We start from the raw sequence: 20,250 nt of genomic DNA, 5'->3' as shown, positions 1-20,250 counted from the left end.
TTGCTTTAGTCCCTTAATCATTTAGTTGTCCCTTTCTTTACCTTTTCCAGCTCTACAATATCCTTTTTGAGGTGCAGTGACCAGAAATGGCCGCAATAGCATAAGTGTGGATTTACCATTGACTTGTATAAAGCCATCGCAATCTGACAGTGTTATTTGCAACCCCCTTCCTACTGATTCCTAATATGCACTTCAACTTTTTCACAGCTGCTGCACCAGGGGCATCACTACAGATGCTGAGAGGGGCCAAGTTCCCAGGTCCATTGCTCAGTGCCCCAGGTCCATATCAACTGGTCAAGGTTTTTTTTAAAAAAATATTTCTTTAAGCTTTTTAAAAAAAAGAGTTTGAAGCATTATTGATCTTTCAGTGAAACACCTCTGGTATGTCAGAGGACTGGAGGAAAAAAGTACTATTGATGTGTATGGGGTTTACCACCAAATGGTTGCTGCGACCCAGCTAAAGTTACTTGGTTTTTAAAGGACATAAGTTACTTGTGACCAACTCATCTTGTTGTTTAGAACTGGGGATGCTGACATTCTTGCCAGATACACAAGGCTAATGTAAGATGACCTGATGCAAAGGAGGTTGAGCTGCTTGAATTTTTAACAGGAAAATGAATTTGGACATATGCTGTTTGTTATGCAGAAATGGTAGCACTCACTGACATTCCCTTTTCTGCTCAGCTATTAAAGGTACTGATCTCCTGTCCTCACATACGGTCACCCTAGAGTTTGCAAATGGTAAACTTCTTTAATACAAACTGATAAAATCATCTGTGCTAGAAACATATAGCTTTGACACTATTCTGTTTAACTGAACTTAATTTTGAGGCAAGCTGAGTGCTTAATGTACAGAAACAGTTACTCCGACAAAGGCTTGACCAATATTTGCATGTGACTAATTCTCTTATATATAGAACAAATTTTAAACAATGTTGAGGACAAATAGCTTGTGGTTGTTGAACTTCAGTGCCACTTCTCTCTTCTGTTCATTGTAGTTAATAAACTGTCTGCTCATAAATTGTCTTCTTAGACTACTCACTTTTCCCTTTCACAGGATCATTTTTATTGCAGTCAATTGCTTCAGACTCCAACAATACAATATGTTTGGCTGGCGGCAGCAGGGGGTAGAAGAGCAAGAATATCTTTGCTGTGTAGCACCTGGCCAAAACTTTAGTCAAAAGATTGACTAAAGTTTTATCTGATCCTATTTTTTTTAAAGTCGCACTGACTTCAGTAGGAATAACTTCCAACTTAAGCAAGCCCAGAACCGCAGTCTGAAAAATATTCAAGCTCTCTCAAGACCTGCATATTGTCCTCCTAATCATAAAGATGACATTGTAGAGACTGTTGAACAGTACAATTCTATGCATGCTTGCTCAAAAGTAAATCCCACTGGGTTCTATCGGTTTTACTCCTATTTGCATAGGATTGCAATCTGCAACCTAATAATAATAATAATAATAAACATCTCACAACTGTAACTGTGGGCCTCTGGGAGTGTGGTGGCTTAAGGAATTTTTTTTTCTGACAGAGCTTTAGTGTGTTAAACAGCCAAATGAGCCTTTTATTATTTACTTATTAGATTTATATCCTACCCTTCCTTCCGGTGGGAGCCCAGGGCAGCAATTTCTCATTGCTATACCTGCTAAACTGATTAGAGACCTTATCCCAGTCTGCGTCTGTGTTGGGATTGCTTTTTATGATGTTTTAAAAGTTTTTTTAAAAGGATTTTGCTAGAGATGTTTTGTTTTAATACATTTTTAAATATTTGTGTTTTAATATATTTTAAAAGTCTGTTTTTAAGATGTTTTGGGTATTTTTTTGAGTAGTTTCTAGTTTTATTTGCCATCCTGGGCTCCTCTGGGAGGAAGGGTGGGATATAAATTTTATTGTTATCATTACTATCATCATCATCATCATCTCACAACTGTAACTGTGGGCCTCTGGGAGTGTGGTGGCTTAAGAAAAATCTGTGGTACTATATTAAGTGACAGCCACTCTCATTTAAAATATTATTTTGTTTGTTTTAAAAGAATATCTGTGCTGCCCTTCAACAAAACATTTCTAGGGCCATTCACAGCAATCACATTAAGAAAACAATTTAAAAAACCCTAGAAACAATAGTGAAATAATAGATTAAAAGGCAATCGCAATAAAATTGTAATGGAAGCTAAACTCCATCAGATGGTAAGAGATAATCAAATCCTGGGAAAGGAGAGTTATTCACCTAGCCCCTAAAAGACACCAGCTAGGAGGTCAAACTGGCCCTCCTCAGGAGAGAACTCCATAAGCAGGAACCTTTCTCAAGTGGCTACATATCTCACTTGTTGGCAGGGGCACCAGTAGAAGGGGCTCTGAATACAACAGCAGTGCCTGGGCAGGCTTGTGCTGGTGTAGGCAGTCCCACACCTGAGGACTAGCACATTGAATTGTGCTCAGAAACAGAACCAGTATTTACTGCATTTATGCCAGTCTTTTCAAGGAGTTCAAGGCTGTGGAGGTGGCTCTTCCCTCTCCTTTTCATCCTCAAAACAACCCAGGGCGGTAGGCTAGGTGAATGACTGCCCCAAGGACCAGTGAAGTTCACTGAGCATTGGCAAGATATGGTCCCAGTGATGGATCCCAGGATGTAGCCTAGCTGGCAGCTGTACTATGGTTACTGCACGGTGCTGACTGAAGGAAGAACACTCTGCACTTGCTCAGAGGCACCCTTCATGTTACATACGGCATGAATGAAAACAGTTCCTGTCTACGGAGGTCAGTCCTGGCTCTGTCTGATCTAGAGCAGGATTGTTACCTGGAGCCCTTTTAATAACGACCTTCTGCCGAGGAAGGCACACGCGACTGGGCTCAAAACAACGTGGCAGCGGCGCCCCGTACTTTAGGGGCCTGTATAGAGTAGTAGCCGCGGAGAGCAGCCCTCCGGATCTTTACCCCGAAGTCAGTGCCGCTGTGCTGCCTTCACTAAGCGTGCGTAGCGTGCCCAGCTTCTATCTGCCAGGCGCCGCTAGCCTAGCACGGACTTCTGAAGACTTAACAGCGGCCGAGGCGGAGCTAGGAGCCTGTAGCCCTGGCGGGGGGAAGCGGAGGAGGAGCAGGCAGACAGGCTGCCGGCTGCCGTTGGGCCGCAGCTGCGAGGAAGGAGGCAGAGCGGGAAGTTTGAACTGCGGTGGAGAATAAGTATGAGGCGGTGGCGGGGGACCTGCGCTGCCGACGAGCAGCTGGCGAAGAAACAGGTGAGCCACGGGGCAGCAAAGGCCGTTCGCTTTCCCGCCTTTCGGGTAGAGCGGTGTCTTTCTAGGGCGGACAACGCTAGCACGCATGAGTACTTTTTGAGGGACGGTCTATCCCCCCGCCCTGTGCACATGCACCGGAGAGTTTGTGCAGAAAACAGGGGAGGTGAGGTGGAGCTTTCTTTGCCTTCTTTTCTGAAGTAGCGGCCTGGGCCCTGTTGGCTGAAGCCCTGAAGCACAAAGGAAAGGCAGGGTCTGGCCGTTCATCTTTGTGTTTTTGGCTCTGTGGGGCCCAGAAGAGAACCGGCGGAGCAACCATTTGGAAAGTGGCTTGAGGGCGGCTTCTGTCCGAGGATCCCCGCGCTCTCTCAGTGGTGAAGCAGAGCAGGGACGGGGAAGGGATGAAGCGCTGCCACTTCTTTGCAGCAGAGACGATGATCTCATCTCTTGGGGCTCCATTTGGCCAAACTTCTGTAGGACAAATAAATATCCTTTTCCTAGACAGCAACCCACCAAATAAGCTGAGTAGAGGAAGCGGCTGGTGGTCTTAGCCTGAGCGGCTAAGGGTGAAACTACCACGTTTATTTAGAAAAAATCTAGAGTCCCTTTTATTATTATGACCAACTATGGGCTCATCCAGACGACTGTAAAATGCGTGACATGATCGCTGTGTGTTTTCATTATTTTTCGGTCATCCATATGACGCTGCGCGCTTTTGCACATTTTTGCGCGGTTAAATCCACTCCTGCAATACCGCAAATCATGCGATTTGCTTTTTAAAACCGGGAATCATCTGCTGTACCTTCAGGCGCTCAGATGCAATACTGCAGACTTTACAGCTGTGGGTGGTTCTTGGGCGGTTCCCCATATCCCTTCCCTCATTCTCAGCCAATCACGTATTTCCACTGTTGCGCATGTGTGCAAATGTCTGGGGAAAGCCCGGGGAAAAAGGAACCTATCAGAGCAATGATGTGGTGTTGGGGGGGGGGGTGTCCTGAAACTTCTACTGCGCAGATGCAAAAAAGCGCATTTGCGCAGAAGCAGCAACAGCGGTTAATTTTTAGCCAGCCTGCAAACTGGGCAACCGCTCAGGGTAAGATCTGCAATTGTGGTTGTTTGTAAACTTTTTCAAGGAAGAAAATATTTATCTTTGCCTAACCTCCACCTCTCACCCCGCGCATCAAATGCCCTTCTTGAACATATTGGTCTTTGCTTCCAGGCATCCAGAGTGAGGGAGAGGGGGGAAGAAGAGAAATAGAGGCTTTCCTCTTGGATTACAGACACTCAGGCACCCTTAGTCAATTTCGCTTTCCTGCCTGCAAGGCTACTCTCTTTGAGTCTTGTCAATTTCAATCACAACCTGCAGGTTCTCCCAGCCCAGCTGAGCTGAAAAGCATACAGTCGCTTTTGCGAAATATCGCAAATACAAGCAAAAAACCCACAGGAATTATTTGCATATAAGTAGTTTGCTAGAGCGTCTCAGCCACCCACAACCATAGAGACTGGTGGTCTACCTTCCTAGTCATGACACATCGTTACTTGCTGTTCTGGAGAAATAAGTGGAATTGCAATCATGTGTATCTCCAGAAACGTTAAAGGTAGAAATGCATACAGTCAGTTTTGCAAAATATCGCAAATACAAACAAACAAAAATACAGGAATTATAGGCATATAAGTGGTTTGCATGTTTCTTTTATCGGAGGGAACACCGCAAAGCCTGTGCTGGTCACTTCAGTGCAGATTGACACAGCAGCACGCGGGGCTGTTTGCCCGCATTCCCTGCCCGAGCTAAGAGTGGCCACCCGTGTGGGGGGGCTATTTGCTTCCCTCAGGGGCAGCATTCCTGCTGCTGAGCCGCAAAACGGTCCGGGGCTGAACCCTGCAGTGAATGAGCCCAAGGGTTACGGGGTGATTCGCCCAGCGATTACAAGCGCTGATCCCTTGCACTGCCCACAATCCCCCTGGATGGTTAGGGGCACCTGGAGACACCCCCCCGGCCGGCGCTGCTCCAGAGTGATGAGTGACAAGGAACTCCATTACAGCCACTACTACCAAACCATCAGGAAATTCAAACTTTTGCGCTCGTACGTTCAAGCGCATGCGCCTTGTTGTGCTTTGTTGCAAAGGGGGAAAGGAGCATACGTCATATTTTTGTGGACCAATTGGCTGATAGGGGGGAGTGTTATGGGTGGAGCTGGGAAAAAGCGAGAAGAAGTACAGGTCCTCTCGCTGTGTGTGTGGGCGCAAAAAAAGCGGGGTTTTTTATTGGAAAAGAGCAAACAAACAGGCAAAGTGAGGACTGTCAGATGACGAACCGGATATGGAAAACGTGGATTATCCCGCTCCGTTTGGATGAGCCCAAAGAGTTCTGGCGGAAAAGCAGTCTGAAAACCAGGGCTGTGGAGTCGGTACGCCAAACCTTTGACTCTGACTCCTCTATTTTTCTACTGTCTGACTCCACCCAAAATTGCTTCCAACTCCACAGCCCTGAAAAGGGCTGTAAATGTCTTTTTAAATTGGAAGCTCTCATAGGAGCATTTTTATCGCTGCCTGAATATGCGCTGATCTTGGCATCACAGCATTTGTCTTCATCTGGGTCCTGTGTCATACACTGACACACAAAATGTTTTCCATCTTGAGTTATGGTGAAATGCTCAACTACAGCTGACTTCATGGGAAGCTTCTTTGACATTTTGAATTTATATTTTTAAAAAATTGTCAATCAAAATTTATTTTGAAGTCGGAGTCAGTACATTTCTACTGACTCCGACTCCACCCAAAATTGCTCACAACTCCAACTCCACAGCCCTGCTGAAAACTACTCCCCTAATCCCATCACAGAACGAAATCTTTTTTTAAAATAAAAACCTACATTTCCTTCTGCAAGGATAGTCAAGGTGGTGCCTTCCAAATGTTGAGGGACTACAGTTCCCATCATCCTTGAGCATTGACTATGCAGGCCAGGGCTAATAAGAGTTGTAGTCCTGCAACATCTGGAAGGCACTGCTTGGCTACCCCTGTCCTAATATGTCTTGGGTGAGAGCTATAACATTATACAGTAAACAGGTTTGAAACTTGTTTACATTTATACTATAGGCATAACAACTCATCATTCCAATTAGTCTCAACTGGTGCTGGTGCTTAGCTAATGCTTTTATCCTTCCTTCTCAAACTTTGATTATTAATTAAAACAAGATTGAGAAAGAAAACCTTGTTTAGGATTGAAATATTAACAAAGCTATGTGTATCTTGTAACAGTGTCACACAAATGTGGAAATTGGTCTATTTCAATCAGTTGAAGATTTCTGTTGGTGAGATGGATAAGACAAAACAGGTTTCTTAGAATTGCTTCCTTCCTCCTCACTAAACTTCTGATATTCATATTCTTATTTTGATTTACTAATTCCACTCTGTCCAGTCTTTACAGTTGCTTATGCATGTGACGCTGCTAACAATAATTGTGTTTTGAAGAAGGGGATGAATTTCTGCTTATTTTCAGTAGGGGGGCTTGTGTATTGAAGAAATAAGATGTGATTGTGATAAGACTCTCCTCTCCCTAATATTTGCAATTAAGGAAAGCAAAAACATAATTATGGTTTTAATACAGGGAAAATGCATTTGAAAGATGAGTATTAACTAAAACAAACTGTTATAAATGCATGACAGTAATAAACAGTCAAAAACATAAGCAAGTTTATATAAATAAATGACAGTTTTCAGAAAGAAATTACCGTGTAAGCAGGGAAACTTGCATTCCACCTGGGGGTTGGCACAAAAGAACTGAGTTAGCCAGACTTCAGATGTCTGCATTTAACAGTTCACTAGAAGACCTGCACAGCTTCAGAACTTTATGAGGCCTTCCTTCTTTCCAGGGCTTTTGCCAAACTACATTTGTACCAACCGCTAGCGTGAATCTTCTTCAACCTCTTGATCTCCACTGGTGTTTCTCCTCACATTTGTTCCCGGACAGTAGTCTTTTTTTGTTGTCTGTCCCTCTCCTTTTCCCAACATGCCTCCTCTCTAGGTCAAGAGTTATAAATCATAGTAGAGGCTGTGGGGAAATGTAATTCTAGCACTTCACAGTTCTGTTACAATGTTTATTCAGGGTTCACTGAGTTTGCAATTGCAATAAATTACAAAGAAAATATTTTTAAGGTAGCTATCCAGGGATTCATGACTGTGTGGAAGATATTTAAAATATGTAAAGTAGATGAAGGAAATTGAGGAAAATGTTGGATTTGTAATAAGCCAAAAGGTGATTTTATACATATATGGCAAGAAGAGAGAGCCAGTGTGGAGTAGTGGTTAGAGTGTTGGACTGTGACCTGGGAGACCAAGGTTCAAATCCCCACACGGCCATGAAGCTCACTGGGTGACCTTGGGCCACTCACTGCCTCTCAGCCTCAGAGGAAGGCAATGGTAAACCATCTCTGAATACTGCTTACCATGAAAACCCTATTCATAGGGTCGACATAAGTCGGAATCAACTTGAAGGCAGTTCTTTTCATTTGGCAAAAAGTGCTGGGAGGCAGTCAAATTCTGGAGAGTGGTAGCTTCATTAATAGCAGAAATATTACACTCTCAAAAAGGGCAGGCATCCTCTGTGCAATTGCAGGATGGACCAATCAGTAATCCCAGCAATCTCCTCCTTCTCAGGGTGGGGTCACGGTTTGTACGCAATGGTGATTCTTCTGGGACTCTCCCACATCTGTCAACTGTAGCTTGAGCTGCATCAGGAATCCTGGTGTCTCCTTATAATTTCATTGATGATGCTATTAAGAGACAGAGGGGAGATCAGTGGTGAATGAGACATCCCTGTTCCAAAGGGCTTAGGGTGGAGAACTCATCAAGCATAGTAACATGGGAAACATAGGAAGCTGACTTATACTGACTAAGACAATTGGTCCATATCTAACTCAGTATTGTCAACACTGACTGATAGCAGCTCTCCAGGATTTCAGGTTGGTTTCCTGAGCCCTACTTGGAGACGCTAGGGATTGAACCTAGATCCTTCTGCATGCAAAGCAAATGCTCAGCGGCAGAGCATCTGCTTTTCATGCAGAAGGTCCCAGGTTCAATCCCTACTGAGCTATGGCCCTTCCCTTCCCTTTTCATGGCATGCTTCAGACCCTATCATACACACAATTTAGGAATCACTGGTGTATGCAGGGCACATGCAGGTGGTTTTTTTTAAGCTATGGCTCTTTCATGTTAAGGGAAGTGGTGCACGTATATGTGATATTTAGATGTGTGTGTATTCTTCCAATGCATGAAGTTCTCCAGTGATTATAACACCTGAGATGTACTTTTTGGGACACCTCCCCCCAGTTTCCATGACTTGTACAACTGTTTTTAATATTGAATTTTAAATTGTTGTAACCCGCCCTGGGACCTTATGGTGAACGGCAGGTAAGAAATCTACTACTACTACTACTATTATTACTACTACTACTACTACTATTATTACTACTACTACTACTACTACTACTACTACTACTACTACTACTAATAATAATAATAATAATAATAGGATGATGTGATGGTGATAATGTGGGAACATGAGATCAGGTTGGGATATTTTGCATTTTAAGTAAGAGATAATGCCTGAAATGGCTGCCACTTTCCAGGATGCCTGAATTGGTTGTATGGAGCATGGTGCTGGTATTTAGCTGGTAAGTAAAGACCCACAACTGGGTATCTAAGGTAGGTAGTACTAATAAAAAAGGCAGTGGGGAAGGGGAGTTGTCAAGGCCTCATCTTGCTTAGGTATAGTAGTGCAGAGTCTTATTTCACAACTTAGTAAATATTATTACTATTATAAGAAGGGGAAAAGATGAGAAAGACAAAAGAGATAAATGAAGATATACAGTAAACATTAAAAGTGGGTCACATGCTTCAGGCCGGAGCTAAAAGTGAATAAAAAAGAAGTCTACCAAAGTGTAAAATTTCCTATAAAAAGTTTCCAAATTAATTTGGTGGTTTCTCATTTTAATTACATAACCTTAAGGCCATTTCAGATGTGATATTTTTTTGTTTTACAGAAATAATCACAATGTAAGCAGACATATGTACATGCATGTGGGAAATCAGATAGGTATAATTCCTTTGCTACAAAATATGCCTTGAAAATTTTATTTATTTCATTGTAGGAAAATGGCATGAGAGACGTGGCTCTGTGCTGTTATCTGAGGGTTCTATGGCTGCTGCTCTGTAATACCACAAAGGGGGGAGAATGACCTACTGACAGGCCAGTTTTAAAAATATATAACTTGCTGGTGAGGATCAATAGTGCTCTTTCTTTGCTCAAGATGGACAGCTTCACCATATGTCTTTAGCATGGATCCCTTTTAACATAATTTAAAGAACTATTTGAACTATCACTCTTGTTTAATTGAATGTTTAAAGGTTTTTCCTCCCACCTTTACAAAATAGTAAATGTTTTTCCTGGTTTAACTAACTTCATTTTTTTCATAAATCATAATTCTGCAGCCTGAAGTTTATCGGACAACTATCTTGTGTTTTGCTGTACAGGATTGCAGCCTTCAAGAAAAAATGGACTTTGAAATGCGAATGCGAGAAGGAATTTGTAAACTGCTTGCTGTGAGCACACAAAAAGACCAAATATTGCATGCAGTTAAGAACTTGATGGTTTGCAATGCTCGCATACTGGCCTACAGGACAGAATTACAGAAACAGACAGGAGAGTCAACTGTGAACAGAACCACAGGGCGGTCAGTAATAATCTTGGAGTTTTCTTACAAGCATTCTTAAGATGTTTTAATATTTAAGAAAGCTACTGCTCATTACTATAGTAATGGCTAGTACTTCAGCATGGATTAAGTATACATCAACCATTGTTCTTCAAACATTCATGTTGAAATCTTGACATTTTTAATGAAAATATTTCTGGCTTAGTTGTTGTGATGTCACAGAATGTTTACAAATGTTCTTGCTGCTGATGGATGCAGCTTCTTTGAGAAGTTAATGGTTTACCATGATCTCACCTGACAGGGTTTCTTTGCTTCTCGCTACTCACATGTGGTGGAAACAAAACATAATCCCTGGCCAAATTGAAGTTCATGGTTTGTTGCACTCCAACAAACTATAATTGGTAAACTAAGAGCAAGCCTTGTTTTGTTTCCTCTCCATGTAAGTGGAAGGAGCAAAAGGGCCCTCAGGTTCATTCAGGTTAAACCACTAACTATGGTTTACCGTGACATAGTTAAACCATAGTTAAACCATACCATGACATTCAAATTGGGGCAGTGGATCAACACTGAGTAAAAATAAAACAATATATCCTCAAGAGGGATAGTATCTCTGCATCAAGTGTATTTAGATAAAAATTCCATGGATGGGATATTACAGCCATTTTATGGGTGACATGTGTATCTATCTCTGTTGCTTCCCTCTTTATTGCCCTCTTGTCCTGGAAGGAAAGGTGAAGTTTTCAGTATTTTGTTTTTCTGTGGCATGATTGCCCAATCCTACAAATTGCTAGATGAGCCTCAAAAATCTCTTTGGGGGACAAATGCAAAAGATAAATATATTAAAATGCTGTTGAGATTGCAAAATATAATGTCATAATTGCAACGGCAGTGTCCTAAAAGTGTGACAGAGACAAAGCAATGTGTACCCAAGATGACAGTTATTCCGAACAACTCAATGTGTGCTGGCTCAAGGGAGTGTGTGTTAAATGTTAGCTTTGCCGTATGAGATCTGCTTTCTTCTGAATGGCCCCGACACAGCTGGGGTAGTCTTTAAATGACTCATTCACTTGGGTGGGGGCTGATTGCACAGGTCCCAAATATGATATGGCCCTTTCCCCACATGGTTAAGTAATTTAAACATTACCCCAGCTGTACAGGAACCACTTGTGTGTGAAGGGGAGTGTCTCCCACATGGCTAGGGTAAGTTGTCCCCTCTATGAGCTAATGAGGGAGCACATGCAGGAGATCATGTACAAGCTTTCTGTAAGCAATGGGAACCACCTCTGCAACCCTCAAAAGTGAGGTTTTTTCAGGGCTGTTGTGGCTTAAGTGTTTTTAACATCACATTTACAGTTGTTGTCTAGATACGCTATGTTAAATGATAGATGGCAGAGAAAAGCTTACGCATAGATTTATAATAGCAGTTTTCAATCTCTTCTGCATATTCCGCCCCCATAAAATACAGTAAAATGATTAATTGGTGCCATCTGGTGGTCAACTTTGTTAACTACATCAACCAAGAGAGGAAGAAATGAAATGCCTGTCCTAGGGTCTACCATACAGAAAGATGATTTAGTACTTTAAAGTGCTGGTTTTAATGGAGATTATGATGCACTATAGCTTTTGTCACTTGCTTACTTACTTATTTATTTGCTTCTACACAAGTCTCAAAGCAACTTACAATGTAAGAACAAGAAACATGAAACCAAATATAAGAACCAGAATAAAACAAGAATGTAAAATGCTCATCCATAAATATATATAAAAAGGATAGATATTGTAGTGGATAGATCCACTAAAAGAATGAGCACAAAAAGAGGCCACAGGAATACCTAATTACCCTGCAAATTAAGTGCCAAAGGTATGGGTAAAAGAAAAAAAAGTTTTTGCTTGGCACCTAAAAGCAGACAATGACGGCGTCAGACGTGCCTCCATGGAGAGAGTATTCCACAGGCGATGAGCCACCACTGGGAGGGTCCATTCTTGTTTTGGCACCCTCTGCAACTTCCTCAGAAGAGGCACATGGAGAAGGACTTCAGATGGCAACTATAGGGTCTGGGTTGGTTGAATCTGATAAATCAATAATTAATCTTAATTACTTGCAACAGCACTACATTTTAACTCCCTTTATATGCTTTTAAAGCAACTATTTTGAATCAATAACTTTTTGTAAGAAAAAGGAAAAATTAAGTGGTCTAACTGTTCAGTTTTGCATCATTTCTCAGATGCAGAACAACTGGATAGCTAACTGTGCCTAGGCAGATTTCCCTCGACAGATGAAAATCTTTTTGAGAATTCATCCATTATTATTTATATAATACTCTTAACGTGCATGGCCTTCTACGGCAGTCCCCTTTTAAAACCACTCACTTTGTTGACAAAGGTGGTTAGGAATTTCACCCAGACAAATGAGTGGTCTGCCAGAAGGGGGATGAGGCACCACTAAATTTCTGTGCTGGGTATAGAGGAAGATGTTTTGCTGCTGAGGGAGGGGCAGAACTCTTTATCCCTCATTCAACAGCCTGCTCTGTTTTCTTACTGGACCAACAGAAGGTGAAGCTTCCTCTTAAACATCCAGCATAGAAACCAAGGGGGTTGGCTGGCAGAGGATGCTCCTTCCTTCTGCCACCAACCTGTTGCATTTATCTGCTGGATACACAGCAGGCCAAGCTCCTGCATGCCTAGAATACAAACATGATGTGCAGGGCGTGGAGATCTGATGCTGGAGGTACAAGTTTGCTTTGTTTTTATGTTGGATGTGAGGGACAGGAGTTTGTCTCCTTCATGTCTAGCACAGAAGAATGCTGGGCTTATGGCAAAGGGTTGGCAAAGGAGGCATGAAGTGCTCCATCCATCTTCGACCAGCCCCTCTTAGGAGTAAAAAGCAGGTGAATAAGCATCTTGCAGGGTAGTAACTCTTGTGGGGGGTGCATTTACAAGGCTGCTGTATGTTATAAGCTCAAATACCCCAAACCCCAAAATCAGATCCCTGCTCTAGAGCATTTAAAGTCTTACATGTGGAAGACAACATAGGGAAGAGTAATATGGGATGAATGTGAGCAAGCAGATGCAGAGCACATTCTTCAAGTCCTTTGCAGCTGATGATGGAGATAAGCAAAAACAACAAAAATCTATGGAAATTTGGCTTTTGAGGAGGGTTTTGAAGAAATGGGAGATCTGATACGATGCAGATATTTCTGGGGAGGGTTTCAGGTATTATGGACATCAAGGACATATGGACAGTAGAATACATTTGAACAGTTCTTGTAGAAAAGTAAACTGGTCTGTCATCACTTCTGCCATGGAAACCGAGTACTGTAGTTCTGTGTGAGTGCTAAGACAGAATTCTGTTTGGAATTTCTAGGCATCTCCTAAAACTACATTCATAGGTTTCCTTGGAGGGTTGACTCATGATAAACCGTCCGAAGAGTTCTTACTATTATGATACAGAGATACGTATCAAGCAATTATATATGTTGCTGCTCTGAACAGCATGAAAGGTGTGATGGATGGAGGAATCGGGTAGAAGATGTGATCCTTCCTGATACTGCTTTTTATGTCCAGTTATTTCTTGATGCTGAGAAGGACAGTGAGGTGCAAATATTTACCGTTTCTTCACATTTGGATACAAGGTTCTCCATTACTGCAACATATTCCCTAATAAACATTGGGCTGAATGACAGCGATATGGTTACCCTTTCACTGAAAAGAGTAGCGCATAGCTATTGCTCTTATCCATTTTCTAGCAATTGCAGCACATCTCAATGTTTCTAGGTTCAAATAATTTTTGTCATTCTGTTATGTGTTACCAGAGTTACTGGTTGTTCAATGATTTAGTAGCATAAACCTCTGTCAAAAATAAGAATATCTGGAGAAACTCACCCAAGCCACAATCTTTCAAGCCCTACTTATGCTCAAATGTCACTGAAAGAGTGACACAAGAGCACAGTTGTGGTTTGTTTTGATTTTGGGCAAAAACTGCTTTGGTTCCAACAAGACTTAGAAATTCTAGTGGATTTCATCTGCAAGGTTTTAAAATATAATCTCATGTGGACAGTTATGAATGAGTTTACCAGTATTCTAGAAAATGTCAAAAATATGTCCTTTAAAGCCCTAAATTGCTTAATTTAATGAGTTGAGTAGAGTTACAATACTTTTTTGTGTGGATCCCTCTCAAGCATAATTGAATACACATTAATCTGACCTCAGACAAATTTATCTTGAAAGAAGATAAGTAGATAGAAAAGGAGATAGAAATTCATTTCTTTATATAATTAGAATCTTTGCTTTGTTTTGTCAGATGTTCAGATTTTGCAGCTAAAGACCGCGAGGCTTGTAGAGGCAGACTTGCCATATCAGGTATGCTTATTTTCTGAAAGCCTACTATTGGTATGCTTAGATATGCTTGAAAATTTGCCGATGCAGTATAAATTGCAGTGCATTGTCTTTTCCCTGAAATGCATGCTGGTAAGCATCTTCCCATTGTGAAAAGGCTGGATGGGTAACAATAACCAAATCCATTTGGAAAGTCAATGCATTCATTGTATTTAAGATAATATTCAAGGCCTTATCACCCTCACTGTATAATTCTTCTGTCCAAAGTATAGGAGTTTGCATTTTCAGCTCCATCACTGGAGGATATTGGCTCACTTGAGAACCAAGCAGAAGTATATCTTCAGTTTGAAAAAAATACTTCTGATGAAACATAAGCAGCAATATTACAAGTCTTGCATTCTAAATATTACTTCTCCACCTTGGTCCTGAACAGATATACTTGGAAAATAAAGTCCATTGATTTAAACAGAATGCAAAGCACATTTCTCTGGCCATTAGGCTTGCAGTCTCTGGTTTTTCAAGAAGTGGGGGTTAGAAAAAGTAGGAGGTTTGTGGCATTTGCTCTTCCAACTTGAGCATCCTCAACCACCTGAAGGTCTCCTCTTTTAAGGATTTGGCCATTCTCCCTTGCTCCTGTTTATGCCTGGAATTTGCTCCCAGAATAGCCTTCTCTTTGAAATCCTTCCTCAAAGCTCACATCTTTCCTGAAGCCTCTGGTTTAACCCCTTAGTTCCAAATTTAAAGCCTAAATGCAACATGTATCTGCATCTGCATAGATTCATCCAAATACATTCACCTCACTGTATCCTCTCTTTTTATTGTAGACATCTGCTCTGGTGTCTACTTTTTGATTGTTAGCTTATTTGGGTGGATGGTAACATTGTCACTGAATTAAAGATGGCATACAGGGAGATGAGAACTTGGGAGGAAAGATAAGTTCCATCTTGGACACAGTGAGTTTGAAATAATGACAAAACATACAAGCAGGAAAATCAGAGGTGGGTTGGAGATGTGGGATTGGGGTGAGGACAGTTCAGGAGTGGGGAGAGAGATCTGGTTGCCATTTGCCTACAGGTGGTATTGAAAGCCATAGGATCTGGGATTTCATGAGGTCTCCCAAGGATAATATGCAGAGACAGAAGAGCAGGAAGCCAAAAACAGATCTCTGAGGGACCCCAGCGGAGAGAAGGAAAACAAAGAAAGAGCTTCCACCTATGAAAATATTGAAAGAACGATTAGACTGATAGGAGAATCGGCTAAGGGCCAAATTAAGGAGACCTAGAGCATAAAAGTGAATCATGTAGGGGAGAAATGCCGTGTATACCACTGGTGCTGTATAAATGATAATAAAAGCACTAATTTGCCAGCCTAAACTGCCAAACCTTTGCCTACCTGTCAGCACATAATTATATAATTCAATTGGTAGGTCTGACGACTGTTGTTTTTCTGGTGAAGCTCTGAAAAAAACAATAACCTATCTTTTTTAAAATAGATCTGTACTCCTATTATATTCAGCTATTTATCCGGTTAGTTTAAGTTCTACCTTATGTTTGCCTCAGTGCTGGTTTCATGAACTTAACTCCAAGAAACGGATAGCCTATTTTCCACTTAAACACTAAGAAGGAGGGTCTCATGAGAATACATTACCAGTGGGATTTATTGCAAAAGTAGGAGGTTTGGATAATATGTGCCATAGGTCAAAAATGTCTTTTTAAGAAATTGATTGAGATCTAATCTTTTTTGACATGAAACAGTTCACTTCTGCCACCCTACATTTCCCTGTGTTGCACGCTCTTTATGAAGCTTCATTCTAAAGCCAAGTTACTTTGATTTCAAGTCTTAACTGAAAATGAGTGAATCTAATAAATTGCAGTTCTGGTTTCAGTAAGCAGTATAGAATAATATGTCAAGTCTTTTTTCTGTGATTGTTGGATGCATGTTTTCCCTTTAAAGCCACGTTTATCCTAATTTTTTCCCCAAAGACATTGGAAAAACATGCAACTTGACAGTGTTTCCTGATGTCTACTTGCTGTGATGTTTAGATAATTTTGCTTATTAGTTGGCAAGTTGGAGATAAAATATCCCATACAAAATTTTCCTATGATTTCAAAATATATTGTTGTGCATTTTCTTCACAGACAGCAGGAGCTGTCGTATTCAAGGATCCGCATATTTGGGCCTTGGTAGCCACCAGTCAAAAATTGTGGTCTCCTCTAACCTTGTCACTTTCCTTTAATGTCATGCTGGACTTCAGAACTACACTTATCCCCCGATGAGACCCATCACAACTGTGGCAACACACCTCTGACCTCTCTCCTTGAGCACCAACCAAACCAAGAAAAGCCTAGCCAACCACTGAAAGGTTTCACAGTTTTCCAAGCCTTGTTGAAAGACTTGGGAGATCTTGAGGGAACTTGACAGACTAAAAGTGCTTTGCAACAGTGAGCTAGCTAGGGGGTTTATGGACCTGTAAGAATGAGACAGACTGCTGGTTTTTCTAGCCTTGGATTGTTTTCTCTGTGTGGCAGTGGCTCACCAAGTTTTTGGGGCAAAGGTCTTCTTTGTCACTGACACTCACGGTCCTTTAGCAGAACCTGGGACACTATACATACAAAGCAGCTATCTGTGAGCTAATATGTTCCCAAGCTAAAGCAGTACCATTAGCTTGACTAACTTAAATACATCGAAGGTCCTATCTTTTTTAGTATTTTTAGTTACCTTTATATAAGATTCTAAGCTCCTCTTCACCAAAAGTCTCTCTTCAATTGGCATTCTTGTGAAATGCTGCCAAAGAGAACTCTCTAATATTTGTACAATGCAGTTCATTGTTATCGTTTAGACAAGCTGCTGGATACAACATGTGTGATTTTAGCTCTGCATGAGGATTAAAAGAAGCAATTCTGAATTTTTGGATTGTGTTGGGATTGCAGCATGATGTCTCCAAATTTAATTTCTCTGCTTGCTTTAGGTCTCCGAATTCCATTAATGTGGAAAGGTTCTGATCACTTCAGCAGCAAAGACAGTACGTATGTTTGTTTTGTAAAATGGTCTTGTAAAATTAAGCAGGAGAGCTTAATCTCTCTTTATTAGTAGCTGAGCAAGAGAGCATTGCACAGCATTTACTTGGCATGTTATGTGACCTCACAATAGACATAAGGTTTACCATGATGATGTTGGTTACAGTTACTTGAAATAGGTTGACTAGAAGTCTATTGTTCTTACAACATGTGCTGCTTGAAAGAGTGTGAAGTGACAGAAGTGTATGATTCTTTCCTCATGAGAATGTTGAAACTTATTAGAGGAAGATACAGAAAATACTCCTCGCCTTTAAAACATTGAAATGAATCTCAATGAATGTTTGTCTCCTGTTAGATGGATTATTGACTTGTCTTTGTGCATGCATGCAGTTTGCTATGTCATGGAGATTAACTCCTGAGTCTTTTCTAGCTGTCTTCTCCCCCCTCCCCCCATGATCTCACTTGGAATGTCTGTAAGGATCCTCCGTGGTGCAGAGTAGTAAGCGGCGGTAACGCAGCCAAAGCTCTGCTCACGGCCAGAGTTCGATTCCAATGGAAGGAGGAAGTCGAATCTCTGGTAAAAGGGGTCAAGGTCCACTCAGCCTTCCATCCATCCGTGGTCGGTAAAATGAGTACCCGACATATGCTAGGGGGTAAAGAAAGGCCAGGGAAGGAACTGGCAATCCCTCCCCATATATACGGTCTGCCTAGTAAACGTCGCAAGATGTCACCGTAAGAGTTAGAAACGACTCGCACTATAAGTGTGGCGACACCTTTACCTTTAAGTTCAGAGAGGCTCAGTATGACAAAATATTCCTCATTGTGCATTCACAATAGTGTGTACTCTCAAGATGTGTTAATTTGTTTTAAAAAGTGCCTTATCAGGACAAAAATTATTCATGAGTTTTCAAGAAGCAAAGATAATGTATTGATCTGAATATAAACATGGCTGAATTATAAAGCTCACATTTTTATCCTAGAAACTGCTATATTCTGTAACCATTAAAAGTTCACCAACAAAGGTTTTGCTGCCACTCTGGGCTCCTTTGGGAGGAATGGCAGGACAGACATTTCATAAATAAATAGTTTCAAGAACACGAAGGGCATGATCCATTGAGTTGCTGAATTTTTCCCTCCCTTGCATGCATCCACATGTAAAATTCCCTCCTCCAGTGCAAACAGAGCTTCATGGGCCCTACAAGGTGTAGGGCATAGACCAAATTATGCCCTAAAATCTTCATCTTGTACTGGTTTACCTTTGTGTACAAAAATAATTTGATATTGTGAAATACACTCTTTTAAAAGTATTTCTTTTGGATTTTTATTTTGCAGGAACCCGGCGTTACTCAGTTTTTTGCTTGCTCAAAATAGGAGCTCAGGTTTTTGATACAGACTTGCTTATTGTGGATAAAGCAACCACAGATATATGTTTTGAAAGTGTAACCATGTTGTAAGTATCTCTAGATCTCTTGCAGGGCCTCACCAGGTTGCAACTTTAAAAAAAGAAGAAACACAAGAATTGTCTGAGTCCAAAAATGCCCCCAAACCCCTTTTATTATCATTGAAAGTAAAGTAGAAAAATTAGAGCATTAAGCTTGTCAAATACTATGCACTGCTTAGAATATGAAAGATTAATACATTTTGTGCATTGCTGCATAACTGAGAAAATGGATGGATGGAAATTTGGCCAAAGCCAGGGCAGGATCATAGACAGCACATCTAGAGACAAACTTTTAAAGCTTGGGGGTTGTATATACTTTTGTGGGAGATCAAATGTGGGTAACTGACCCAATATCAACTTGCCGTTTGGTGAGGAGGAGTTGTTGGTGCTCTCTTCTCTTCCCTTCTCCCTGTGATGCTTAGTTAAAGCTTGTAGTTTGTGTGTGTGTAATTTTATATACATGCAAGTATACATGTGTGTACACAAAAATACACACATCTTTGTATGCATCTGTACACGGAGACAAAATATAACAGATGCTTACTGAAGTTGGCACTCTGTTAATTAATTCCATTGGTTTAATATCCTAATTCAGTGCCCATTATATCAACAAAACACCTTCTATTGAAGCTTGATAACTTGGGTATGCACAATGAGTTTAATTTTTAAACATCTGTGTTTTTCCCCTGTGTCACTGTATAAAATACATTTTCTGTCAGAAAGCATCACAGTGCTGAATGTGGGGTTGAACTGTTCAAAGCCATGGAATTTTAGTACTGATGCTAACTGAAGAACTGTCATTTTCTGCAGGAACCTTCCTGGCCCCTTCGTCCATTATCAAAAACCTTCCTCCAGACTCCCCACTCACCTGAGGTTAGGCTGGTTGGTCTGACCAAAGAGAGGGCTCTTTTTGTGTGGTTATACCTTATGTTTGTCATGCTTTCCCCAAAGAAGCTCATGTGCCACTAGTGCTGATGTCTTTTCAGTGCTAAGCAAATACTTGTTTATTTGCCAAGACATTCTAGCATGTTTTATAACTGGTTTTAGTATTGTCTTAATGGCTTTGTTGGATTTTATTAATTTTTGTGACGACTCCTCCTGTGCTTGTAATATTTTATATTATCTTTTGTATTGTTTTAAATTGTACCCTAGTGTGGGAGTCTTGCGCTGAAGAGTGGCCAATATATAAAATAAATAGTTGTAATATGCTTTTATTTTAAATTATGATTAAACTATTGTATGTCTCCTAAAAGCTGTGAAACAATTGTTTCTAGTGAGGAAGCTGGGCCAGACTTTCAGCTAAAAGTTGAAGTCTACAGTTGTTGCTGTACTGAAGAATCTTCAACTATAACAAACACTCCAAAGAAGCTAGTAAAGAAGTTGAAAACCTCAGTTGGGAAAGCTGGTGGGAAGAAACTCGGTTCCATGTTAGATGATGGCAGCTCTGAATCCTTGTTACTTGCTGACACAGCAATACTGTGAGTGAATTGTTCCCTAATTCATGCGGGGGG

The 20,250-nt window shown here is 41.0% G+C and overlaps 1 protein-coding gene across 3 annotated transcripts in view; it reads left to right on the top strand.

Annotated features, from left to right (window-relative positions):
- Positions 1-2,926: 2,926 nt before the first annotated feature.
- RTKN2 (rhotekin 2) overlaps positions 2,927-20,250 on the top strand; it is a 44,724-nt gene continuing 27,400 nt past the window's right edge. For 2 of the 3 annotated variants that reach the window (XR_009763906.1, XM_061635114.1), the window contains exons 1-6: positions 2,927-3,239; positions 9,768-9,967; positions 14,247-14,305; positions 17,250-17,303; positions 18,631-18,748; positions 20,014-20,217. Coding sequence is in view for 2 of the 3 variants with exons in the window: in XM_061635114.1 (XP_061491098.1) it covers positions 3,186-3,239; positions 9,768-9,967; positions 14,247-14,305; positions 17,250-17,303; positions 18,631-18,748; positions 20,014-20,217 (689 nt within the window). In the remaining variant the exon portion in view is untranslated. Of the gene's footprint in view, positions 3,240-3,316; positions 3,403-9,767; positions 9,968-14,246; positions 14,306-17,249; positions 17,304-18,630; positions 18,749-20,013; positions 20,218-20,250 lie in introns of those variants that run through there. The other variant, XM_061635115.1, reaches the window with a different exon arrangement.

This window comes from Rhineura floridana, chromosome 7 (assembly GCF_030035675.1).
Source record: "Rhineura floridana isolate rRhiFlo1 chromosome 7, rRhiFlo1.hap2, whole genome shotgun sequence".
Taxonomy (NCBI): Eukaryota; Metazoa; Chordata; class Lepidosauria; order Squamata; family Rhineuridae; genus Rhineura; species Rhineura floridana.
The sequence above is the reverse complement of the archived record's forward strand: the minus strand, read 5'-3'. Positions and strand labels throughout refer to the sequence as shown.